Source organism: Humulus lupulus, chromosome 1, assembly GCF_963169125.1.
Source record: "Humulus lupulus chromosome 1, drHumLupu1.1, whole genome shotgun sequence".
Lineage (NCBI taxonomy): Eukaryota > Viridiplantae > Streptophyta > Magnoliopsida > Rosales > Cannabaceae > Humulus > Humulus lupulus.
In genome coordinates, this window is record NC_084793.1 from 226,959,275 (window position 1) to 226,983,997 (window position 24,723).

The 24,723-nt window shown below is 36.5% G+C and overlaps 1 protein-coding gene across 1 annotated transcript; it reads left to right on the forward strand.

The window, feature by feature from the left end:
- Positions 1–20,303: 20,303 nt before the first annotated feature.
- On the forward strand, positions 20,304–23,177 carry LOC133830392 (lysine--tRNA ligase, chloroplastic/mitochondrial-like). The gene is made up of 8 exons (XM_062260369.1): positions 20,304–20,310; positions 20,536–20,714; positions 20,988–21,206; positions 21,519–21,630; positions 21,862–21,970; positions 22,174–22,231; positions 22,788–22,856; positions 23,172–23,177. The coding sequence occupies exons 1-8, from the start codon at positions 20,304–20,306 to the stop codon at positions 23,175–23,177; spliced, it is 759 nt and encodes a 252-aa protein (XP_062116353.1).
- The last annotated feature ends 1,546 nt before the right edge of the window (positions 23,178–24,723 follow it).

Genomic DNA, 24,723 nt, shown 5'->3' on the forward strand with positions numbered 1-24,723 from the left:
TTTCTTTTTTATTATTCTTCTTTCTAATGAATACACAATAACGACCGCCATTCTCATCTCTCTATCCTTATATCTCTTTTTGTTTCTTCATCATTTTATAACCTAGCAATAATTATCAGTATATGAGTATGTTTGGTGCCGCGTACGTTAGTATTGTATTATAATGAATTGTGTTTTATAACATATTTTTATCTAGTACTAATATAGTACTATATAAAAATATGTCATAAAATACATAGTACTAGATAAAAATATGTTATAAAACACAATTAATTATAATAAAATACGCTACATTAAACAAACTTTAGGTAATATTTGGTTGATAGGAATGGAATTGACATTTATTCATTCTATTGTTTAATTCTCTTTTATTTTTTGAAAGTTGATTCCCTTGGTAATTACAATTCATGCAAATAAAATAATCATTTTTCATAAATTAAACCACTTGAATAACAATTTATTTCCAACACTTTTTGGGATCGTTTGGTATGCAGGAATCTAGACACGGGAATGAGAATCTGAACACTTTCCCATGTTTGGTACTGGGTTTGAGTTTTTGTAACCTGGGAATCTGTACTCCAGAGGTTTTAACTTTTCCTGATTCTAGGTTCAAGTGAAACCCATCTGACAAGTGGTTTTCAGATACCCAGAAATGTGAAACACTTCAAAATTATTATTATTTTTAAAAAATAAATCTTAAACCAATAATTTTTTAGTTAATGACTTATTTAATTTTTGAAGCTTATAATATAAAAACAAATATACATATATCAAACTATAAAATGATAAATAATATTTTTTTATTTAAAGAAATTGATTTGTAAAGCATTTATATCATTACTTTAGTTTAAAATAACAAATGAAATATTATTGAAAATAAAATAAGGGTATTTTTGTAATTTTAAAAATTATACTTGATTCTAGTATTCAATAAATGTATTTTTTAATTCTGTTAAAAAATATTTCGTGAGTAAAATTGTTTATAAATTATTTTGATGAAATATATTATTATACTAATTTTATGAAAATATGAAAACTTAACAGATTCCTATGCACAACCAAACACAGAAAGTGATATTCCCAGGAATCACAGATAATATTACGGTGCACAACCAAACACAATGATGTAAGTTTCCAGTCTATCAGATTACTCTCTTCAACTTTCCCAATAATATGAAAACTGTTAATTCCTCATACCAAATGACTCCATAATGTCTTACCTACCCTTTTCTTCTAGACGTTTCATACCCAAAATTATAGTAATATTAAAAAAAAATTAAAACTAACTTGCACATATTTTAATTTATTGTTAATGTGAATATACATTTCTTATTTTGTTAATATAATGAATGGTTGTATTTATAACATATTTTTTTTACCAAAGTAATAAAGTCACTATGTAAAATAAATATTATAAAGATTCACCTTTATATTATCTCAATACATAAAAAGTATATTTAATTAAGTATTAACTCACTAAATATTAATGTATAATACATTATTTATTTATTTAATTTATTATATAAAAGTAATTTGGTCTAATAAATATAATTTATAATAAAAATAGTATTTTTTGACAATATAAAAATAGCAATTTGGTATATAAAAAAAATGAATATACAATGATAATAATAATAATAATTTGATTAAAATTAAATTTATAAAACTAAGGGTGTTTTGATCAAAATAATACTAATTTTATTTTATTCGATAATATAACAAACATAATCATCCTTAGTTAGTCATTCATTCCAAAGTACCTATCAAACAAAAGAATGGAAATTCCATTCCATTTTCTATTCTATTCCTATTCTCATTTCATTCCTATTACCATTACCATTACAATTTTATTTTGAAATCAAAGGCCACCTTATATATTTTTAAATGTCTCATTGAATTATTGTTTTCTTTTATACTCGTAACTATCCGATTTGTTTCTTACTCACCAATCCTTCAAATTTCTCATATTCTTTTCGAACATTTCTTGCATCTTATATACAATTACTCATATTGGTAGAAAATTTGTAATTTTAACAATATCTCTCTCTTTCTTTCTCTCATCTCTTCATGCATTGGGTGAATGTCATGTTTCATTTTAATTTGTTCTACATTCTCTTTATTGATGTCAAGTCAAAATCATATTCATTTCTTAGGTATATTACTTAAATTTTCACATTTTGTATTCTGATGTTGAGTTTTGTTCAATTCTATTATTGTTATGTTGGTAATCAATTTTTTATTAGATTTTTCTATCTTTTTCAAGAATTAATTATGATTTTCTTCTATTTTTTGAAATGATATGATTATTTTTTTACAATTCTTCTCTTTGACTCACATAACCGTAAGTTAGTTTCTTGCATTGTTTTGTTTGAACTGGTTTATAAGATTCAATTTAATTGCTCTTCTCACTTAGTAGTTATCGTTAATATCTAACCAAGTTTTAATAATTATCCAAAATTTTCAATAAAATGTTGTGACTAATTATTGACATCTGTTCTTTTTATTTTAATTAATTTAGTAAGTATTATTATTTACTTATTTAGTAAATTATGTATATCTTAGTTATCATGTTATTGATGTTATTGTGTTATTTAATGTTATTATGTTATCATTAAAGTTATTCTTTATATTGGTTATTTGACTTTGTGTTTTGTTATGTTAAGTCTTGTTTGATTGAGTTCTCAAAGTTGTTGAAAACTTTTGCGAATGTTGAAGAATGAAGCACTAATAAAAGATAAGTTTTAATTTTAATTTTTTATTGTAGTTATATGGTGAAATATTCAATTTTAAATTATTGTTATTATTATTGACATGTTTATGTTATTGTTTTCTCTTGATTTCATTCTTAAGGGTTTAATACTCGTATCAATTTTATTTTTTTTGTATTTTTTGTATGTTGTTTTGTTATCCAATGAGAATGTGTGACTTCAACGATGCTATTGGCAATAGTTATACTTCTCAGATAAGTTTTTTATTCTTTTATCCATTATAATTGTCATGGTATTTAATATTATTTTCCTTTAAATTTTATCATTAATTTAATTTCATTAATTAAAGTTGATTTTGTTTGTATGATATTTTATTTTGTAGGTTTCTTCTCAGTTATACAAGCGAAATGTCTGAAATAGATGGTGGCATTAGATTTGATTCTTTGGCTAGATTTTTCGATGGATGTTGTGGGTACATATTATTTAGCAGTTGTGTCTACTTTTTCTAAGAGAGCTGCATTTTACAATGACCTTGAGTCTTTGTTAGAGGTTATAGCAAGTTTGGTTTCCAGATTTCCAGGAGTGTCCCTAATCCATGATTCGTCATTTCATAGTTAGTTGTGCATACTCTTAGAAAAGAAAGACAACATGTTTAGTTAGAAAATATCTCTCATTTTTTAGATATTTATGGTTTTTAGGTTGTAAGATATTATGATATTTATCAGTGAAGTTATCATTACTAAAAAAATATACATAACAAACATTTTATCAAACAAATACCTATACGTTTGTAGAATAGTTGTAAGAAAATAAATTACTATCTCTTATTATTAAAAAATATATTTTAAAATACATTATATTCAAGTCTTTTTTTTGTTTTGTTTTTAAACTTCAAAATACTTACACTACAAAAAAAAAAGAATGAAGTATAGCAAAGAGTTGTTGTCCTAACAATTTACCCCACTCATTTGAATATTGGATTGTTATATTTTATTTGATTTATTTGAGCATTTGCAACAATTTAATTAGTATCTGTGTCACCGCCGAAGAGTTGGAAAAATAGTGGGAAATTTCTGCACCAATAAATTTACTCATGAGACTATTTGTGTTGTTAGGTTTATAAACTTTAGTGACATTCTTCCCATAAAAGGGTTGGATATTTTGACACCAAAATTTGATGGGAAAATTCCCACCAAAAAATTTGGCGGCCATTTGCGATGACATGTCAGGCCAATTGCTGCGACATATGAATCTACAATTGATATTAGGGTTTTTTTTTTAACTTAAGTTGAACGACATAGTTTCAATAATTACATGGACTATTGAGGGTTTTTGTGTATTGCTTTAATTTGTAATGTTTGTGATATTATTTTAATTTAGAACAGCAAAAATTATGTTTGATTATTTTTCTATATGATTATAAAATGGAAGTTTGTCTTCGCCACCACTTATATCGTTCCACCACCACCTTCTAGGTGTTGCGAACCCGAGCCCTAGCCGCTGCAAACTTGTTTTGTACAATTCTAATGTGCAAGTGTACACAATCACGAAGCAAGTAATAAAGTGACAAGAATCAATTATCGTATCCACAAAGATTGTTTTAGTAATAAATTTTTGAAAATTAACACTAACAATTTGGAGATAAATAGTGGATTAGAATATATATAATTTTTGCCCCCCCACCCCCCCCAAAAAAAACTATTACCGCGTTAAAATTGTACCCCCCAAATTTTTCGCGTTGTTAAAAGTTCTTCTCAAACTATTACCACTACCAAATTGTACCCCATTGACAAAAAGAGGTGACGTGGCATACTAAGAAATTGACACGTAACTTTTTCACACCCCTTGAGGTATCGTCACAATAAAGTTGTGTCCCCTGATTATTATTGAATTGTAGAGTTGTCAACCTCGAACTATTATAACTACCAAAACGTGCCCCCCAAATTTTGGATAGAGGGGCACAATTTAGTAGTGGTAATAGTTTGGGGAAAAACTTAAAAATGCGAAAAATTTGGGGGGCACAATTTGAAAGTGATAATAATTCGGGGGGCAAAAATCTTATTTATTTTATTAAATTAATGTATAACGCCCTATTCGATTACTTTGTAAAACGTCTCTTATCCCATGGCTAATTAAAAAATACCACTTAATAGATAAAATTCAGTGGGACATTGATAAAACATGCAAATTGGGTGAAATAGTTTAAAATAAAAATAAGTGTTCATATGCAAAGTTTAAAGAAAATAAAGAAAAATTAAGTCCCACTAGTAAATCTAAAAATTAAAGTCCAAAACATATTTCTTTAAAACTCGGCACTTATGTTTATTGTTTATTCGTTCATACAAAACCCCCACGCCATACACACTCAGGCGTCAGAACTCCCCACATCACAGCGCGTGCCAGAGAGAAACCCTATTTATTACCTGAAAGGGGGAAAGTAAGGGGGTGAGATAAAAGCCTAGTAAAGAAGTACAACAAAATCAAAGATAAGACAAGAAAGACATGTATAACATAATAGAAAAATTCATAGCATCATCGAACTCATATCTCATAATCAAAATGAAACATAGTCATACATCACATTCATTCAACATAAGCATACTCTTTGTGATCATGGGACCTCTGTTGTCCATGTCACATCTTGAGGTAATCAATATAACTGGGCTGGTAAAACCTCCTCTATGAGGTAAACAAGATCTCAGGTTCTTGAATAACCTCGACGCGTCTGCCCTCTGAGATATGTCATATCCTTAGTAACTCCTTTGCTGCGTTGCATTCAGAACGCTAGCAACCATCTCTTTTCATTCATCATACAAACACATGTAATCCATTTCACATCAAAACAAAGGAAATACATATTGCATTATACTTGTCATTACATTTCAAGATAGAATTCCATTTTCCATATCACATGGTTTATCATCAAAACATGGCACATTATTCCTTGTAACATACAAGTCTTACCATTTCATAGTATAAACATATAAATTCAATCTAACTTCCTTACCTCAGGTCCGAGCAAAGCAAAAATGAGAAAAACTTCACAACGAGACTATAATCATAATCAAACGTCGTCTCTTAGAATCACATAAAAATAATCATGCCCAGCACATATACCCCATGTGTGCATGGGCCATGCACACGTGGTACAAGTTGCCCAATAACTCCAAACATACACATTTTCACATGAAATCATAAAAGAATAATGTTAATTCTACCTATTAACTGTAACACCCTGGTTAGCCAAGACAATCACACTGTGTACTTTAAATAGTACTTAACTCGCTAAACGATTCATTATGCCATAAGCGTGCATCTAAGTTATATTAATGGGCCATGGTTAAAATCTCGGTAAAAAGGAATGGATATATTTTCTTAAAAAAATGTTAAACTGTACCTGGGATCCCATAAAAGTGTTTACAAAGATGTTTACAATCCAAATTGGTCATTACAGTTCAAAAGTTAAAATCTGCCAACCTAAGCGACAAAAATACGATTAAACCCTAGTTCCCCTGAGAAACACCTTGGTCGTGGTGGTCAAGCGACTGCATATGTACACATCGTTACGTAAGCTCTCCACTCAAGGTTGGATAAGCTTTTCTTTCCCTTTATCTGCACCACATAGCACCCGTGAGCTAAGGCTCAACAAGAAAACTTATTACTACATGTATAAAAGTATTAATAAATGATCAGGAAATCATTCTGAGGTTTGCAGCCCTAATCAGATGATGACTGTTAAGTCATTCTGGGGTCTTGTGCCCTGAATAGATGACTAATAAGACATCTTGAGGTCCTGCGCCCTGAATAGATGACTAATAAGACATCCTGGGGTCCTGCGCTCTGAATAGATGACTAATAAGACATCCTAGGGTCCTGCGCTCTAAGCCATGTGACCATCAAGTCACCTGAGCCTTTTAACCCTGGCTCTGAGTAACTAGCCATAGACTAGCCAAGCGCTTTAGTTTTCTTCGACCAATAGGTTGGGCGAGCATATAATGCTCTTATTGATTAGATATAATCATATCGACCAGTGTTCAATATGCTATTGCCGCTCTTGACTCATAAGTCAATTCCATACGACCAGTGCTCAACACTATTGTCATTTCTGACTGATAAGTCAGTGCCATTCACAAGTAAGCAATACAACCAGGTATTCACAATGCAACAAATGTCCATATATAGAGCACTCAACATGCCTCATCAATAATCATGTATGTCACATACTGGGTGCAATTTGCTTGCCTCAGACTTGAGCGTAAAATAAGTTAAGAATGACCCTTGAGAACGATCTTGACCTTAGGCCCTTAGCGGTCATCTAATCATAACCAAATATGAAATTCCATCAATAAAATGAGTAATAAAAGATTCATGGACTAAGACCTAGCCTTCGGGACCTTGAATCCTACTAAAATGGTTAGTAGATTCGATCTCGAGCCTTAAGGTTTGAAATCCTGCGCTTAAAACCGAATAAAAACATGCCTGGCAAAAAAAAGACAGGCGGACTGCGACTTGCCCCCAAGGGTCGCGGCATGCCTCCTAGACAGACAAGCCCCCTGTCTGGGTGCCAGGGGCGGGTCGCGACTTGCCCTTGAAGGCTTTGGGGTTCACTCAAGTCGTGACTCCCATGAACTCGGTTGCAACTTGACCCTGCGAACCCAGCTCCCCTGCATTTTTTTCAATCCTAACTCAGCCAAAACTTCCACCAAATAATCCCAATATTAAAACCAAACATCAAAACCACACTACCACCAATCTAGCTATAAAACCCAAGCCTAGCAACACTCAAAACACCACCAAATACTCAATTCTACAACAAAACTCTCAAGCTTTCAAACAACATAAAAACAGAGTAAAATCCTTAAAAATCAAGCTGAGAATCCTGACCTTAATCCCAGAATTATATCTAAGCTTTACTCAATCAAGAACCTAACTCAAATAGCTCCAATTTTCCCAACCTCAAGCTTCAAAAATCAATTGAGTAAGTGAGAGAGAATATGATCGAGAGAGAAGAGAGAACCCATGTTTTCTGCCTTGGTTCCTTCTACAACCTACTTGGTTAAGTATATCTAATGGCCTAAATGACCAAATTGCCCATAGGGCCATCTAAACCTTCAAAGCCACCCAAGGGCGATTTTGTCATTTCCACCTACCCTGTTAATTATAATTAATGTCCCTAAATTCTCGTTACTCCCAATATCCTCAAATAATCATCAAATCATTTCCCATTACCCGCTCATTCCCGGTAATGTACTAAGCACAAAATTACCCTTAGGCTCACCCCGAGCCAGGTAATTAACCCCGTTATGACCAAACCGCTAACTTGCATCCTAGGATCGTCTCATTCCGAATAGCTCGAATATAATCACATAATAATGTGATCTCACCCATATGTCCCATTCATGCACATAAATATACAAATATGCCCTCAACGAGGCAAATTACAGAAATGCCCTTCTAATAAGAAACAGGCCCACATGCATGCAAATATCATCATATAATAATATAACTCACATAAGTATGCATATAATCACATAATAATGCATTAAACCAATTATGACCCTCCTGGCCCCCTAATCCAGGCACTAAGCCTTAGGGAATTTGGGACATTACAACTATCCCCTCCTTACAGAAATTTCATCCCCAAAATTTACCTAAACAACTCGGGATACTGATTCTGCATATCTGACTCTAGCTCCCAGATTGCTTCCTCAACCTTACTGTTCCTCCATAATACCTTAACCAAAGGTATAGTTTTATTTCTCAGGACCTTAACCTTTTTGCCTAGTATCCGAACTGGTTGTTCCTCATAGGAGAGATCTGCCTCAAGCTCTAGATCCTCGTAACTCAACACATGAGTCACATATGACACATACTTCTGAAGAGATGAAATGTGAAATACATTATGCATGGCCGACAGTGCCAGTGGCAAAGCCAACCATAAGCCACCTGCCCAATCCTCTCTAGGATCTCAAATGGACCTACGAATCTAGGTCTCAACATGCCCTTCTTCCCAAATCTTCTCACCCCTTTCCATGGTGAGACTCTAAGGAAGACGTAGTCTCCCACCTGGAACTCCACGTTCCTGTGTTTGGGATCAACATAACTTTTCTGTCTGCTTTGAGAAGTGAGCGTCCGAGCTGTAATCTTCTGAATGGCCTCATTGGTCCTTTGAACTGCCTCAGGACCTAAGTATCTCATTTCTCCTGTCTCATCCCAATGAATGGGAGATCTACATTTCCTACCATACAACATCTCATAATGAGCTACTCCAATGGTCGACTGATAGTTGTTGTTGTAGGAAAACTCTGTCAAAGGAAAATACTTACTCTAATACACACCAAAGTCCAGCACACATGCTCGCAACATGCCTTCTAATATTTGGATCGTCCTCTCAGATTGTCAATCTGTCTGAGGATGATAAGCAGTGCTGAACTTTAATTATGTACCCATGGCCTTCCGCAAACTTCCCCTAAACTTGGAAGTAAATGTGGAGTCCTGATCTGACACGATCGACCTCTGTGCCTCATGAAGGCACACAATCTCTCTCATAAAGAGATCTGTGTATTGGTCAACTGTTTAAGTTTTCCTCATTGGTAAGAAGTGACCTGGCTTGGTGTATCAATCTATGATAACCCACACTGAATCATGTTGACCTACAGTCCTGGGTAACCCTACCACGAAATCCATCGTGATGTCCTCCCATTTCAACTCTGGAATGTCCAGAGGCTACAATAGCCCTGCTAGCCTCTGATGCTCAACCTTGACCTATTGACATGTTAAGCACTTAGCCACATATTCTGCCACATCCCTCTTCTTCCCAGGCCACCAATACAACGATCTCACTTCCTGATACATCTTCGTAGTGCCTGGATGCAAATAGTAAGGAGTGGTATGAGATTCATCCAGAATCTCCCGCCTCATAATAGTGTCCATCGGAACACATATTTGACCTTTGTATCTCAACATGCCCATATTTGACACTGTATAATCTCTGGATACTCCAGCTAGAACATCCTCTCTGATCTTTGCCAGTTGTGGATCACCCAACTGACCTTCCTTCATTCTCTCCAACAGCGTAGGCTGTAGCGTAATGTTGGCCAATTGGCCTACCAGCAACTCTATGTCAGCTCTAGTCATATCCTCTACTAACTCTTTGGATATTAGTCTCACAATGAAAATCTGTCCCGGAGCCTTTTGGCTTAAAGCATCTGCTACCACGTTGCCCTTTCCTGGGTGATACAAAATTTCACAACCATATTCTTACTAACTCCAGCCAACGCCTTTGTCTCATATTCAAGTCTTTTTGTGTGAAAAAGTACTTCAGGATCTTGTGGTCAGTATAAATCTCACACTTTTCCCCATAAAGATAATGTCTCCATACCTTTAATGCAAAGAGCACTGCTACCAACTCTAAATCATGAGTGGGGTATCTCTGTTCATACTCTTTCAACTGACGTGAGGCATAAGCGATCACCTTCCCTGGCTGTATAAGAACACAACCCAAACCCTGATGTGAGGCATCATAGTATATTACAAACTTCTCCTGATCTGTCGAAAGACTCAGAACTGGAGCCTTAATCAACCTCTACTTCAGTCCCTGGAAGCTGTTCTCACACTTATCTGACCACACAAACTTCTAATTCTTGCGTGTCAGTTCAGTCAATGAAGTAGAAATCTTAGAGAACCCTTCCATGAAACGCCTATAATAACCTACCAACCCAAGGAAACTTCTAACCTCTGAAGCATTCTTTGGCCTTGGCTAATCCCTGACTGCCTCAATCTTGGTTGGGTCCACCTTGAGCCCCTCATTACTGACAATGTGCCCAAGGAAAGTTACCTGAGATAACCAGAACTCACATTTCTTGAACTTTGCAAACAATCTATGTTCTCCCAGTCTCTGTAGAACCAACCTCAGATGCTGCTTAAGTTTTGACTCTGACTGGGAATAAACCAGAATATCATCAATGAAGACAATCACAAACTGGTCCAAATAATGCTTGAACACTCGGTTCATCAAATCCATAAAAGCAGTTGGGGCATTAGTCAACCCAAAGGACATAACTAAGAACTCATAATGCCCATATCTGGTTCAAAAATAAGTCTTCGGTATATCTCCCTCCTTGACCCTCAGCTAATGATAACCAGATCAAAGGTTAATCTTTGAGAATACCCTTTTTCCCTGCAACTGATCAAACAGATCATCTATCCTTGGCAGGGGATACTTGTTCTTAATTGTTAACATATTCAATTCTCTGTAATCAATACACATCCTCAGGATAACCATTTTTCTTCTTCACAAACAGAACTGGTGTACCCCATGGTGAAAAACTAGGTCTAATAAAACCTAAGTCTAACAACTCTTGCAGCTGTACCTTCAGTTCTTTTAATTCTGGTGGGGCCATTTTGTAAGGTGCTCTAGACACTGGCTCCGTCCCTAGTGCTAGTTCAATCACAAATCCAATCTCTCTGTGTGGCGACAACCTTGGTAAATCTTTTGGAAACACGTATAGAAACTCACATACTAGTCTGGTCTTCTCTAGTCTCACTTTCATGACCTGAGTGGTCTCAACCACACTGGCTAGGAATCATATGCACCCTCCTTGCAATAGATCTCTAGCTCTCAAAACAGATATCATGGGTACACGGGGTCCATGCACAGTGCCAACAAACAAAAAGGACCCTCACCTTCAGGCTCAAAGGTTACCATCTTCCGTCTGCAATCTATGGTTGCCCCATACGTCACTAACCAATCCATACCTAAGATCATGTCAAAGTAGGTCATAACCAACTCTATAAAATCAATTGATCACTCTCGACCCTCCACTGTCACTGGCAATGATCTGATCCATCTCCTTGATACTACTAACTCCCCAGTGGGTAATAAGGTCCCGAATCCCACAACATAGTAATCACATGGTCTACACAGTCTATCAGTAATTCTACAAGAAACAAAAGAATGTGTTGCACCAAAATCAATCAAAACAATATAATGGGTTCCACCACTAAAAAGCTGACCTGTAACTACTGAGGGACATGCCTCAGCTTCTTCCTGAGTCAATACGAACACTCGAGCTGGGGCCGAGCTGTCCGCCTTTCTTGCCCTCGGGCAATCTTTCCTCAAATGCCCCACTACTCCACATAAAAAGTAGGCACTTGCTCGACACTCCCCTAAATGGCGCCTCTTGCATCTAGGGTACTCAGGAAAATTCATCCAGACCTCATTGCCCCTCTGACGACCCATTGTAATACCACGTGGTCTCCTGTCAGGGCTTGGAGTTGGGAAAGCATCAGGAGCCTTCCTTTTCTGATCATTGGGGCCTCCGCCCCTACCTGAACCCATAAATGGAGGTCCCACCCTCCTAAAGACTCTCTTGAATGCATTATCACGCCAGATCTTGTTCTCTGCGCTCTCAGCTGTGAGCGTCTTCTCAACTACCAATGCATAAGTAGTCACTCCAGACACAGTGGTAATACGAACATCAAAGGCTATCCTAGGTTGTATCCCCTGGAGAAACCTCTCCCTTCTGGTCCCATCAGTGGGCACTAGTTCCATTGCAAACTTTGCCAGTCTGTCGAACTTTAAAGCATACTCAGTCACTGACAAACTTCCCTAAAGCAGCTTGCCGAACTCTTCAGCTTTTGCAGCCCTGATGACATCATTATAATACTTTTCATTGAATAGAGTCTGAAACTCTTCCCAGCTCAGAGCATTAGCATTTTTGGTCTAAGATATCACTTCCCACAAAATTCAGGCATCCTCCTGAAACATATATGCAGCACAGACCACTCTCTTGTTACCAGACACCCTCATAAAGTCAAGGATGGTGGTAACCATGCTCATCCATTGCTTAACTTTAGCTGGATCTGCACTACCCTAAAAAACTGGAGGGTGCTGTTTAAAGAACCTTTCATAAAGAGGTTCCCATTTATTCCCAACCTCTAACGGCTACTCAACTGTTGGCACCGCTACAGGTGGTGCCTCTAGTAAAATGTTCATTGTAGGAACCTACTGTTTTCTCAGGAGGCATATTTCTTCTTCCTGCCTCATTACATTAGCTTGCAAATCAGCAAACAACTGTTGCTAGTTATCAGGAGCTAGCTGAGGGGTTTAACCCTGGTCATTATCCTGACCCTATCTATCGTTCTGGCCCTGATCTTCCTGGCCAGCTGATGAATCTACCTGTCTTGGAAGCATTCTTTCAACCTTATACCTTGCTGCAATAATCAATGCGACCAGTTAGGTAGTGATAACTAAACCTCTTGCCGCCTCATGGTCCAAGATCAAGCAGAATCTCATCCACATACAACAGTCATGCTAATAAGCATGTCGATTCATAAGCACATAGCAATTAACATTTAACACTCAACAATTAACAATTAACAATGCTAATAAGCATGTTCTAGCAATATCAGTGCTAATAAGCACGTTCTTGCTTATCATGCAGTAGTCAATGGCCAGCCCTATTAGTGTATCTCATGCATCCAGGCAACGCATTTATATTCTATTTAAGCAGTTAAACACATAACCACATAAATAGTTACTGAACCATGAGTCAAGCTTGTCTTCAGTGGCAAGTGTACATGCCCAGCCAGTCTACAGGAACCCTAAACCTTGGCACGCTCTGATACCAAGTTGTAACGCCCTGGTTAGCTGAGACCGTCACACTGTGTACGTTAAATAATGCTTAACTCGCTAAATGAGTCATTGGGCCATAAACGTACATCTAAGTGTTATTAATGGGTCAGGGTTAAAATCTTGGTCAAAAGGAATGTATATATTTTATTTAAAAAAAAATGTAAATTGTACATAGGATACCATAAAAGTGTTTACAAAGTTGTTTACAATCCAAAATGGTCATTACAGTTCAAAAGTTACAATCCGCCGAGCTAAGCGGCAAAAATAGGGTTAAACCCTAGTTCCTCTGAGAAACACCTTGGTCGTGGTGGTCCCTAAGTCCCAATAGCAAGGCCTTTCAGCCCGCATTTAAACTCTAGCATCATCTCATCCTCCTTAAGCCCTATTGCAGTACTAAGTTTCCTTGACGCAACCTTCTAGAACTCAAGAAACTCTAGTACTATTCTGACCATTGTGTGCGGTTTACTCGACCCTGCTGACCTTTGATGCATATATTCCACAACTTAGCATCTTCTACAATGCCTTAGTTTCGCTCAAACAAGCTAACATCTCTGTGAGCCATACACGTCCCACTCCATTGTCTCGGCACCTCCCCTCCGGGTCTGAACAAGATAACATGCAAACACTTCCAAGTATGACTATCCTCTGACAATCGCGGCCACTGCCACTGTAACGCCCTGGTTACCCCAAAGCAGTTACGGTGAACCGGAAATTTGACTCGCCACCCGAGTCCTTTGGTTAAAAACATGCTTCTAAGTGTTATTAACAGGCTAAGGTGGAGAACCAATAAAAAAGAAAGGATATATTTTTATTTAATACATAAAATTGTTCATGGGCCCATCAAAACATTTACAAGTTATTTACAACTCAAAGTGGTCATTACTGTTTCAAATTTACAAACCCGCCGACCTAAGCGGCAAAAATAGGGTAAACCCCCTAGTTCCTCTGAGAACTCCTTGGTCGTGGTGGTCAAGCGGCCGCATATGTACACATCACCACCTAAGCTCTCCACTCAAGGCTGGGTGAGCTTTTCTTTCCCTTTACCTGCACCACATAGCACCCATGAGCCAAGACCCAACAAGAAAACACAATATAGCATGATATAATATCAACAATGATCATAATAATCATTCAGGACTTTCAGTCCAAAATAGAGAAGTGACAATTGGAAAAGTCACTAAGGTGGGTTCCGTTCCCAATAGCCATGTGACGATAGGGTCACCGGGGCTTTAAAGATAAGTGATCCTTTCACTAGCTTAAACAGGTTAGGTGCATGATGACTAGTCTTTAACATAACCTACCTCATGACCATAGAGTCATAACCATGGAACACCATTCCCTGGCCATGTGACAAGCAGTCACCTAGGCCTTTGGCCCTGGCTCTGAGTAACTAGTCCTAGACTAGCCAAGCACTTATAAGATTCATTGACCTTAGAGTCAGTCTAGCATTAATGCCTTAGAGTCATTCAATGCTGATATCGATTAGATCTAATCTTCAATCGGCCCTGCGTTCAGGACACTTATGCCGTTTCTGACTCTCAGGTCAGTAATATGCGACCAGTGCCATCCCTGACTAATTAGTGCCATACACAAGTAAACAACATCTGCTAGCATTTAATATGCAATCAATGTCCACATTTATCAACCAACATGCCTCAACAACAATCATGCATGTCATATACACAGGGTGTCGTTTTCTTACCTCAGGTTCGAGCGAGAAATATACTAAGAACGACTCCTGAGAACGATCAAATTTTTGATTCCTTAGCGGTTACCTAATCATAACCAATTATAACCTCCATTAATGAAAAACCAAAATGAAAGGGTCTTAACCTAAACCCCACTCTCGGGACCTCGAAACATGCCCACACGGTGAGTAGATTCGATCCCAGGCCTTAAGGATTGAAACCCCGAGCCAGAAACCCTTAAAAACACTCAAAACGGGATTATGGAGGAACAGAGTAGCACTATAGCACTGCTCCCTAGCGCCCCAGCGCTATACTAAGAACCCCAAAACTGCCAACAAAAATCCTATGTAGCGCTATAGTGCCCTCTAATGGGCGTTGTAGCGCTACCCCCAGAACAGATCTCCCTTGAAACCTCCTTCTTCGACTCCTTCAGTTCTAACTCGATTCCAATGCTTCCAAACCTCATTTTTGATGCCAAATGAACCCAAAATCCATCATCACATACCCCAAGCATCACAACCACAAGAACCCTAGCCAAAACTCCCAACAAAACCAAGCATCCTACCTAGAATCCTCAACTGAAAACTTGAACTAAAACAAAAAAAAGGTTTTAATGGCTAGAAACTTACCTCAAGCTCAGATTATGATGCTCTTCAATGGTGGAACACACTCCCAAACTCAAGGCTTACTTCCCAAACTTGAATCTTCAAGAATGGCTCAAAAATCACAAAGAAAACAGAAGAAGAAAAGGTACGGGAGAAGCTTGAACTTATGCTCTATTTTCCTCTTATTTCTACAGCCTTAATGGCTTATATCTATCCTAGGGGTGAAAAGACCAAAATACCCCTAGGTCTAATAAGGGTTTCTAAAGGCTCCCAAGGGCAAAATTGGTATTTCCCACCTATCTCGTTAATCATAATTAACGCTCTCCAATTTCCGCTATTCTCGATAATCTCAAACATCAATAATTCATATCCCGTTACCTTTTAATTCCTAGCAACACTCAAGTCATTAAAATCACCCCGAGACTCATCTTGAGCCTCGAACTTAAACCTGTTATGACTAGATCGCTAATTAATATTCCAAGATCGTCTCATGCCGAATAGTTCGAACAAACCCACATTATAATGTGGTCTCAACAATATGTCACCGACATGCATACAAATATACAATTATGCCCTCAATGGGCCAAATTACCAAAACACCCCTGTAATAAAATGTGGACCCACATGCATGCATTTAACATCATATTATAATATAATTCTCATATACAGGCATATGATCATTTAGTGGCATAATTAAACAATTATGGCCCTCCTGGTATACTAATCCAGCCATTAAACAGCATTAGGGATTTCGGGGCATTACAGCCACCTTGGTCTCCGTGTGATGCCCTTTGGCACACAAGTAGCAACTAAAGCATTCCATGCTCATCTTTATTTGATTCCTCAAAGGTGTCCACTCTCGACCACTATCATGACTAACAAGCGTCTGACGACCGCTATCATTCTTCCACAGTCTTGCGTACAAGTTACTTTTTCAACAGCAGCGCTCCGTGCGTCTTACACTATCACTCAGAAGAACCTGAAATAGTGAACCAAGCATACAACCTTCACCTATCAATATGACCTTGTCTCATGTCAATGAGTTCCAACTCTTTTGTAGCGCCTCTCCATAATTTCACATGGTTGTTGTCTTTCTAGCATCACTGAACTTTCTGATTTGAAACAACCATAGCTTTCCCCCTCTCTAGGATGTCCAGTATTCCCACGAAGAAGTGCAACTAAGTCTCATCCCCTCTCAGCCTATTGATCCTTTCTAGGTGACTAAAAGCCTCAATGACATTTGTTCAAGCATCCATACATTTCTGGTCCTTCTGCATGCCTACATCCCTTCTAGGATTGGCCAACCAGGTTCATCGCCCACTTGAGATGAAACTTGCTCTGAAACCAACTGTCACGAGCTTACATTTTGACAGCGGAAATGCCAATGTGGCACCTTGAATCCTTTGAACCAAGGTCAGCCTTCCAACCATTCGAATAACAATGGGCACATTTTTCGCGTGACCGTGTGCCTCTGCACAATTTCGTCTCTCGAACAACTCCCATTGAGTCATGCTCTCAAGCATCTATGAGTATAACCATGCATCAAGGCCATCTAGCCAAGACAATCACACTATCCACAGGTTCTCACTATGGAAAGGAAAATCCCAACATCGATGCTCACCCAGACATTCGCAAGCCAAGGTAGCATGTGTGGCCAAGAGCCAACACCAAGCTAACGTGCCAACATCTTTCATCATGCCCCATTTGATAATATCCGAATAACTCACGTCATAGACCAATGACTCCCATACGTCCAATGTCCAATCCTTAGGGCACCATGCCTTCACGCATGTTGGCAGACCCTTGAGACTAGCTGCCAGACTAGTAGCACACACTGGACCTCTGTCTTTCTCAAGCTTTGCGCACTCTTCAATGCATGTATGTTAGCAAGTCCCACGAATGACTTCTTGTGCCATCTCATATCAAGACTCGTGGTCATGGTGCGCCACGATGTCTCTCGGAGGTTTGGGCCACGTTCCATGCAAGCGACATACCGGTAAGCCAAGAGAAGCATACCCATAAACCTCTGACAACAGACTTCAACGCATTACCGGGGCAGCCTGGTAACGTCCATGAGTACTCCTACTCATTGAGAGATATGAGTCCCCTCGTGGTCCTCATATGCCCATCCTACTAGCCTTTCTAACTAGTAGTAGCTCACTTGACACACCTGCGCCAGGGGGTGGTGGAGAGCTGACACTAGGTGCTCCCCCTACAAAGAGCCTTCTGAGCTTTTGGCCTTCTACCAGGAACATATATGATTTTTTCTTGGAAGACATATTTGGCTCTCAGCTCACCAATTCTCTGAATCTCCCAAATTCGAGCGCACCATTACGTTCATTGACCCTTCAATATGGTACCTACCAAGTCCCGTCCTTTTCCGGGAAATATTGAAGATATTTACGAAAATGCCACTGTCGTACAAACTAGGCATCAACATGCTCACCAGCCTACACCCTCGCGTGCACATCTGACCGAGCACCAACCTAGCTTGTAACATGCCATCAAGGTATACATGTTACACCTTGCAGGAGCCTTGGCGCGAGGCAGGTGCCTCACAGGAGCCTTAACACGAGGCCGTGGGAGCAAGCGCGATGCGGGTGCCTCGCAGGAGCCTCGGGGAGAGGCCTTGGATGGGCGCAAGGCAAGTGCCTCGCAGGAGCCTCAACACAAGGCCATCTGAGTAGGTGCGATGGGCTCCTCGTGATGCCCTTGGCGCGAGGCGTGTCGCCGTGGGCAAGGTGCGTGCTGTGCGAGGTCACGTTCTCTTGTTCCCATCCTGAGATGATGCTTTGAGAGACATGGGACGGGGGACCATTATTGGTGCGGAGTTTTGGCAACTACAATATGGATAACCAGAGGTTATATTTTATATTTAGACTATAAGATAAATAACTAGTCGAAAGAACACATAAGTAAGTATAAACAAATATAATTGTGCGTTCAATGGTTGCATTTTGTTGGGGCAACCTGAACCATTATTGAAAGATTAAATATTTGTCATTTAAAGAATGTCAATTTAAGGGTCTTACAGTTAGAATAAATGAGCTTGCCATGTCTATTTATAAGCAAACCCTCTAATAGAATAACCTAACAGACTTAATGACTTTTAACTAACTAAATAAGGAAAGACAACTAAGACATTAGAGAAATAACTACCACAAACTTCATTCCCTAAATGCAACGAAGATCTCATTTATGGCACCAACAAAGCGAAGGAGTTGATGATGAGTCAAATGGATAGGTTTGGATATAAAATATATTTTTTTAACTAAAATAATATATAAATACGAAAAAGAAACTAAACCTCAAAATCAAATAACTTTATTGGTGACCCAAATATCTTTGGCAAAGGTGGTTGGGTCTCATGGATTTGTAACCATGAGCTCAAGGGTTCAAAACTAACACCCTACCATTTGTTGTAAATATATATGCATTTTTTTCTTTTTATGGTGGTGTTTCAGATCCCTTTCTATGTGAGTTGTTCGATACTACTTTCTCCCACTGATATACCACAAATGTACTACCAATATTAAAGAAGAGTAAACGAATGAATTACACAGTCATCTGAAGTATATGTGTTGGTAGAAAGTGCTTGGCTTGAGAACTACTTTGGTTGAATTAGGGTTCAACATAACATGTTTTGTGCTATAATTGTGATTTAGATTGTTAAAAAAAATAAAAAAAAATAACTCTATTGCTGGGATTGGGAGAAGAAAAAAGACACGGAAAAAGTGACATGATATTTTTTTTCCAAGGAATTTGATTACTTTTGGAAAAAAAATCTGCTGTCACAAAATACTTGTCTCTTCACTGTCGCACTAATAAACACACATACATCTGTCTATTTCTTTTATTGCACGTTAGCTTAAAATCTCTGTTAGTTTAGTTAGTGTAAAATATATATTATCTTGTATTGGAATAGAAATATTTTATATTATTTTAAGAAAAAGTTAAGTCATATTTATTTTAAAAAAATTATCCACATTTTTATATATTTATTTAAATAGTGTCCTATTGTGTCAGTACAAAATCCATTCATTTTATTTAGGGAATTTACTCATTTGGTATCCTATATTTTTGCAAAGTATCATTTTGGTACCATTTGTTTTCAATAATGCTCATATGGTACCCCGTATTTTAAAATTACACATATTTGATACCCTAGACTCAGATTTGATAGATAAAATTTTGTCAATATGATCAAACTATCATCAGTTATATGTAATTAAGTAATTAAATTTAAATTTGGAACTTATATAATTGATAGAAGTTTGATTAAATTGGTAAAATTTTATTAATTAAATTTGACTTTAGGGTACTAAATATGTACAATTTTAAAATACAAGGTAACAAATATGTACGATTTCAAAATATTGGGTACCAAATGAACATTATTGTAAACATATAGTACCAAAATGATACTTTACAGAAACATAGGGTACTAAATGGTTACCTACCCTTTTATTTATATATATATTGCAACTTATAATACCTTTTTTATTTTATTTTTTAGAAAATATAATGCTTTTTTTCAATTTTATAATTATATATATAGGGAATTTTTCATATACACTACACCAAATACCCATTTCCATAACACATGAATATAATACTAATAAAAAAGTATTATGAAAAAGTATTATATTGGGAACTTAATGAAAAAATGGGCGGTAATTTATTTAGCCATCCCGCCACTTAGCTTTATTTTTCATTTCCTTCAACATTTCTTCAACAAAGAACAAATACCATTTCCTTCAACATTTCGACACAAAGATACCCATTTCTTCGGCTTGGTACGGTCTCCAAACTCCTCACTCTCTCAAATCTCCTCCTTCGCTCAAATCACATCTCTCTCTCTCTCCTCTTTCTCTTTCTCTTTGTCAACCCGTTTCCAGTCGTTGGGCATATTGCTGGGGTTTTTTTGCATGAAGCATCTACAAGAACAAAGGTAATAGCATATGGTGTGGTCGACGATGCGAGGTTGGAAACGGGGCTGGGTTTGAAGCTTAGAGCTAGGTTGAAGTTTGAGGATTGGTTAATTTGCAGAGAAAGGGTCGAGAAGAAAGGGAGAGAGGTAGTTTGATATATGTATATATTAATTAGATTTATCTTTATTAAAATAAATGTTTAAATATGATTTTCTTCTTCTTTGAATCATATTATTGTGTTGGGATTCCCTAGAATGTTATTTGCCGAAAAAGTTTGAATTTGAATTTGAGATTTGTTCCTTGAATTACTTTTCAATAAGTAATGCCCATAAACTGTTCGGCGAAATGTGTGTTAGAGGGACACTGTTATTTCAATACTGCTCAATAAACATAGGTCTGTGTGGATGTGTTTTGTGTAGATAGAAGAATTGAGAAGCAAAGGGTTGGAACCGTATGCATATAAGTGTGACAGGACTCACTCTGCTAATCAGCTGCAAGAGACTTATAAAAATTTAGAAAATGGCGAAGAAATGAATGGTGAGCAAGACAATGTATCAATAGCCGGAAGAATTGTGGCTCATCGAGCATTTGGAAAGCTTGCATTTCTCACTCTAAGAGATGATTCTGGGACAATTCAGGTATCCCCACCTCAGCTTTCTATCCTTACAATGATCTTGCCATCTCTTTGTTAGATGGATACTTATAATAAAGAAAAAAATATAATAATAAGATGTGATTAGGTGGTTTAGTTCTTAAAAGCATGTCTATTTTATGGGATGCTTGATCTAAAATATATAAGTTAGTTACCTTTTTTTTTTTTAAAATGGGGTGTTTTCCAAAGTTTGTAAATTTTGGCGGGTAGGGATGGTTTCTTCAGAAACTTTCTATAAATCTTTTCTCACATTTAGTATGGAAGAATCCTCACTCAAGTTGTTCAATGTTTGAAACAGCTTTATTGTGAAAAGGCGAGATTTTTAAGTGATCAGTTTGACGAGCTTAAGAATCTTGTTGATATTGGTGACATACTTGGTGCAAGTGGCTCAATTAAGCGAACTGAGAAAGGCAAGTACTAAAAATTTTTATCTTTTGCACCTATTTGCGATTAGGTGCTGATTGTTGAATTTATAGGTACTTCTGGGTGAAGCTATTCTTACCCTATTTGTATTGGAATCTATTTAGATAAACCAATGCCATTTATAAAAAACGCCATTGGCTTTGACTGGCTTCTTACTTTTTTTTGTGATTTCCCTTTGAGGTGAGAAACTAATTGAACTTATTTCTTTGTTTCTTTAGGGGAGCTTTCTGTCTATGTGAACTCTTTTGCAATTCTTACAAAATCTCTACTGCCCTTGCCAGACAAATATCATGGTCTAACTCATGTGGATAAGCGTTACCGGCAACGGTAAGTTGAGTTTTCTGTGTCTTTTTCACAGTTTGAGTGAGAGTGTCTCTTATGGGAAACAACAAATTGTTTTCTACTGGATGATGATAGCCCACAATTCGTTGCAGTGGTTCTTGCAAAAGACTTGTCTAAATGGCTTTTTAAATCAAATATATTTTTTGGGGTATACTTGGTTATAACTGAACTTTACTTTTCTTTTAAAGGTACATTGATATGATTTCCAATCCTAAAGTAGCTGATGTATTTCGGAAGAGAGCAAAGGTAAGTTAGGCTGAGGAGTAATTAAACACCTTTTAGTTATTTAAAGTATATGTTATTTACAGAAATAGTATTTTTATTAATTTTAGGACCTTAGAACTATCTTACATGATTGCTTCAAGTGTACTTCGCTTCTGATGAAGTATTTGAATAGACAAAAATAGCATTAAATGACCTTTCCTGAGTTGAAGCACGGTTCATTGGATTTTATTTTTTTTCTAAAAAAAAGGTTACAGGGTTATAATTTCTATATTAAGTTCCTTAACAACATTAACACTTAAGGAGATAATTTATTTATGCAAGTTATGGATATTTTATCTTTCTTTTGAACAAATTTGCTCTAAATATTAGAGTGCTTATGGTGGTTGAATGTATTTAGCAATTATGGAGTTGTTGAAAACTTGAGCAAAAGAAGGATGGTATACCATGTTGTTTCTAGTTTGGGAATTTTGAAGTATACATATATAAATTCAATATTATTTCCTAGATAGAGTGGTTGAGGCATCTTGCTGTTTATACATTAAAGATGTTTTGCTATTTTTTCTTTTTGGTGGATTAGATTGTATCAGAGTTATGCAAGGCAGTGGAATCTTTTGGATTTCTCGAAGTTGAAACTCCAATTCTAAAGGTTTGTGGATTTTTTAACCGTTTTATGGTCATATGGTTCATATCAAGATTTAGCATTTCTATAATGGAATTTAACTTTATAGTTTGGCTGAGTTCTTATGTAAGATTACCGTTACTTCTGGTGATGCTTGTTCAATTGCGTAGCTTTTGTTCTTGGCCAAGATACAACTTATAGAATACCCTATTCTTGAATTTTTAAAAAATATAATGTCTAGTTTATTGTAAAGATGACTGGAGGTTGAACTGTTGAAATACTTAGCTGGGAATTCTTTTGGTTCATATTTTATAAATTTTGATTAACTGTATTCATTTCCAGGAATAGTTTTTACTTTTTCTGTATATGAAAATTTTTTGGTGCCTTAATTTACATACATTAGTATTGTTTCTATTTGAAGGTTGGTTTTTAATTGACTTAATCAACTAGGGAGTAGTTGGTGGAGCAGAAGCAAGACCATTTGTTACCTACCATAATTCGCTAGGAATGGATCTTTATTTGAGGATAGCAACAGAGCTCCACTTGAAGAGGATGCTGGTGAGGATTTAAAGTATATTCATTTTCTTTCGAGTGCTATACTAACATGCATAATCTCTTCAACCGCCCTCTGGTATTTCCAAGGTCTAATTTCTCCAGTTTAACTTGGTCATTTTCCCGAAGCTGCTTTCTAGTTTTTATTCATTAGTTTGTGTGTATATGTCAAATTTTATCACTTCCATGGCAGTATTGTTTTGTTAAGCAAGTTTTTTATATGTAAAGATTTTATAAAACATTCGCTGTTTCCAATGTAGATTTCTCAAGGCTGACAGTATTTATAAGAAATTCATTTGTCTTTTAATGATAATTCTTGAGCTCTTCTTTATATCTGTACAAGAGAACACATACAGACAAATTCTTATCTGTCTCTATGCCTACACCAAATTTCTCCTCTTTATAGATTTTACTTTTTTTATATTGGTTTATATAACTATTCTCATTCATTAGTTTATTAAAGTTCTCATTTCTTACAATATATATGTATAAATGTATATATTTATCGAGAGAGAGAGATGTGCACAGTGCGTAGTTTTCTACTTAGTACTCTCAGTGTCGACATTTATAATCTTGTCCTTGAAGATCAATGCATATTTGCATATCCATCTAATTTATTTTTGTTTTTTTCTTTTTGGTTTGTTCTACCAAACTTTTTCACTTGCATGCACGTTTTTGGTTCCCATTAAAAAAAAAAAAACTGACTATCGTCATTTACTTTTCTCTCCATATTATTTTTAATCTTTTGCACTAAAATTAAATCTCTGTGGATGACAGGTTGGAGGGTTTGAAAAAGTTTATGAGATTGGTCGAATATTCATAAATGAAGGGATTTCAAATCGTTACAATCCAGAATTTAAAGCAATGAAATGGAGCATAAGATTAAGGCCTGGAAGATTTTTCACAGTTCCTGTAAGATTGGAGGCTTTTTTATTTCCTTCTTTCTTGGACCAGGAAACTTGAGACTTACAGTTTTTCTTAACTTACAATTTGTCCTCTTATTGGCATGGATATCTGAACCCTCATTTGTTTTTTAATTTAGGAGGAACTGATAGCACCGTATGAGTCCCAAATGGTGATGCAGTTATGGAGGCAATTGTAAAGACGCATAACGGTTCAGTTTTGGGGAAAGGCTCTATACTTAAAATGTATTTCTTTCCTGGTCAGAGAACTTCTAGCAACATACAAATTCATGGTGCACCACATGTTTACAAGGTAAGTTTATATGCATGTGTTTAGTTCATATTTTCTCCTTAATGAATGATGAATTAAAAAAAGAAAAGCTTTTCTTGCTGGACAGTTTTGGGCTTGCAATTCTATTCTTTCCCATGATATTGGTGGG

What these genes read in the sequence shown, in the direction of transcription:
- LOC133830392 (XM_062260369.1), top strand. An exon ending in TCGAGAAGAAAGGGAGAGAG is followed by an intron (nt 20,715 to 20,987) that starts GTAGTTTGATAT and finishes TGTTTTGTGTAG; the next exon opens with ATAGAAGAATTGAGAAGCAA. An exon ending in GATAAGCGTTACCGGCAACG is followed by an intron (nt 21,971 to 22,173) that starts GTAAGTTGAGTT and finishes TTTCTTTTAAAG; the next exon opens with GTACATTGATATGATTTCCA.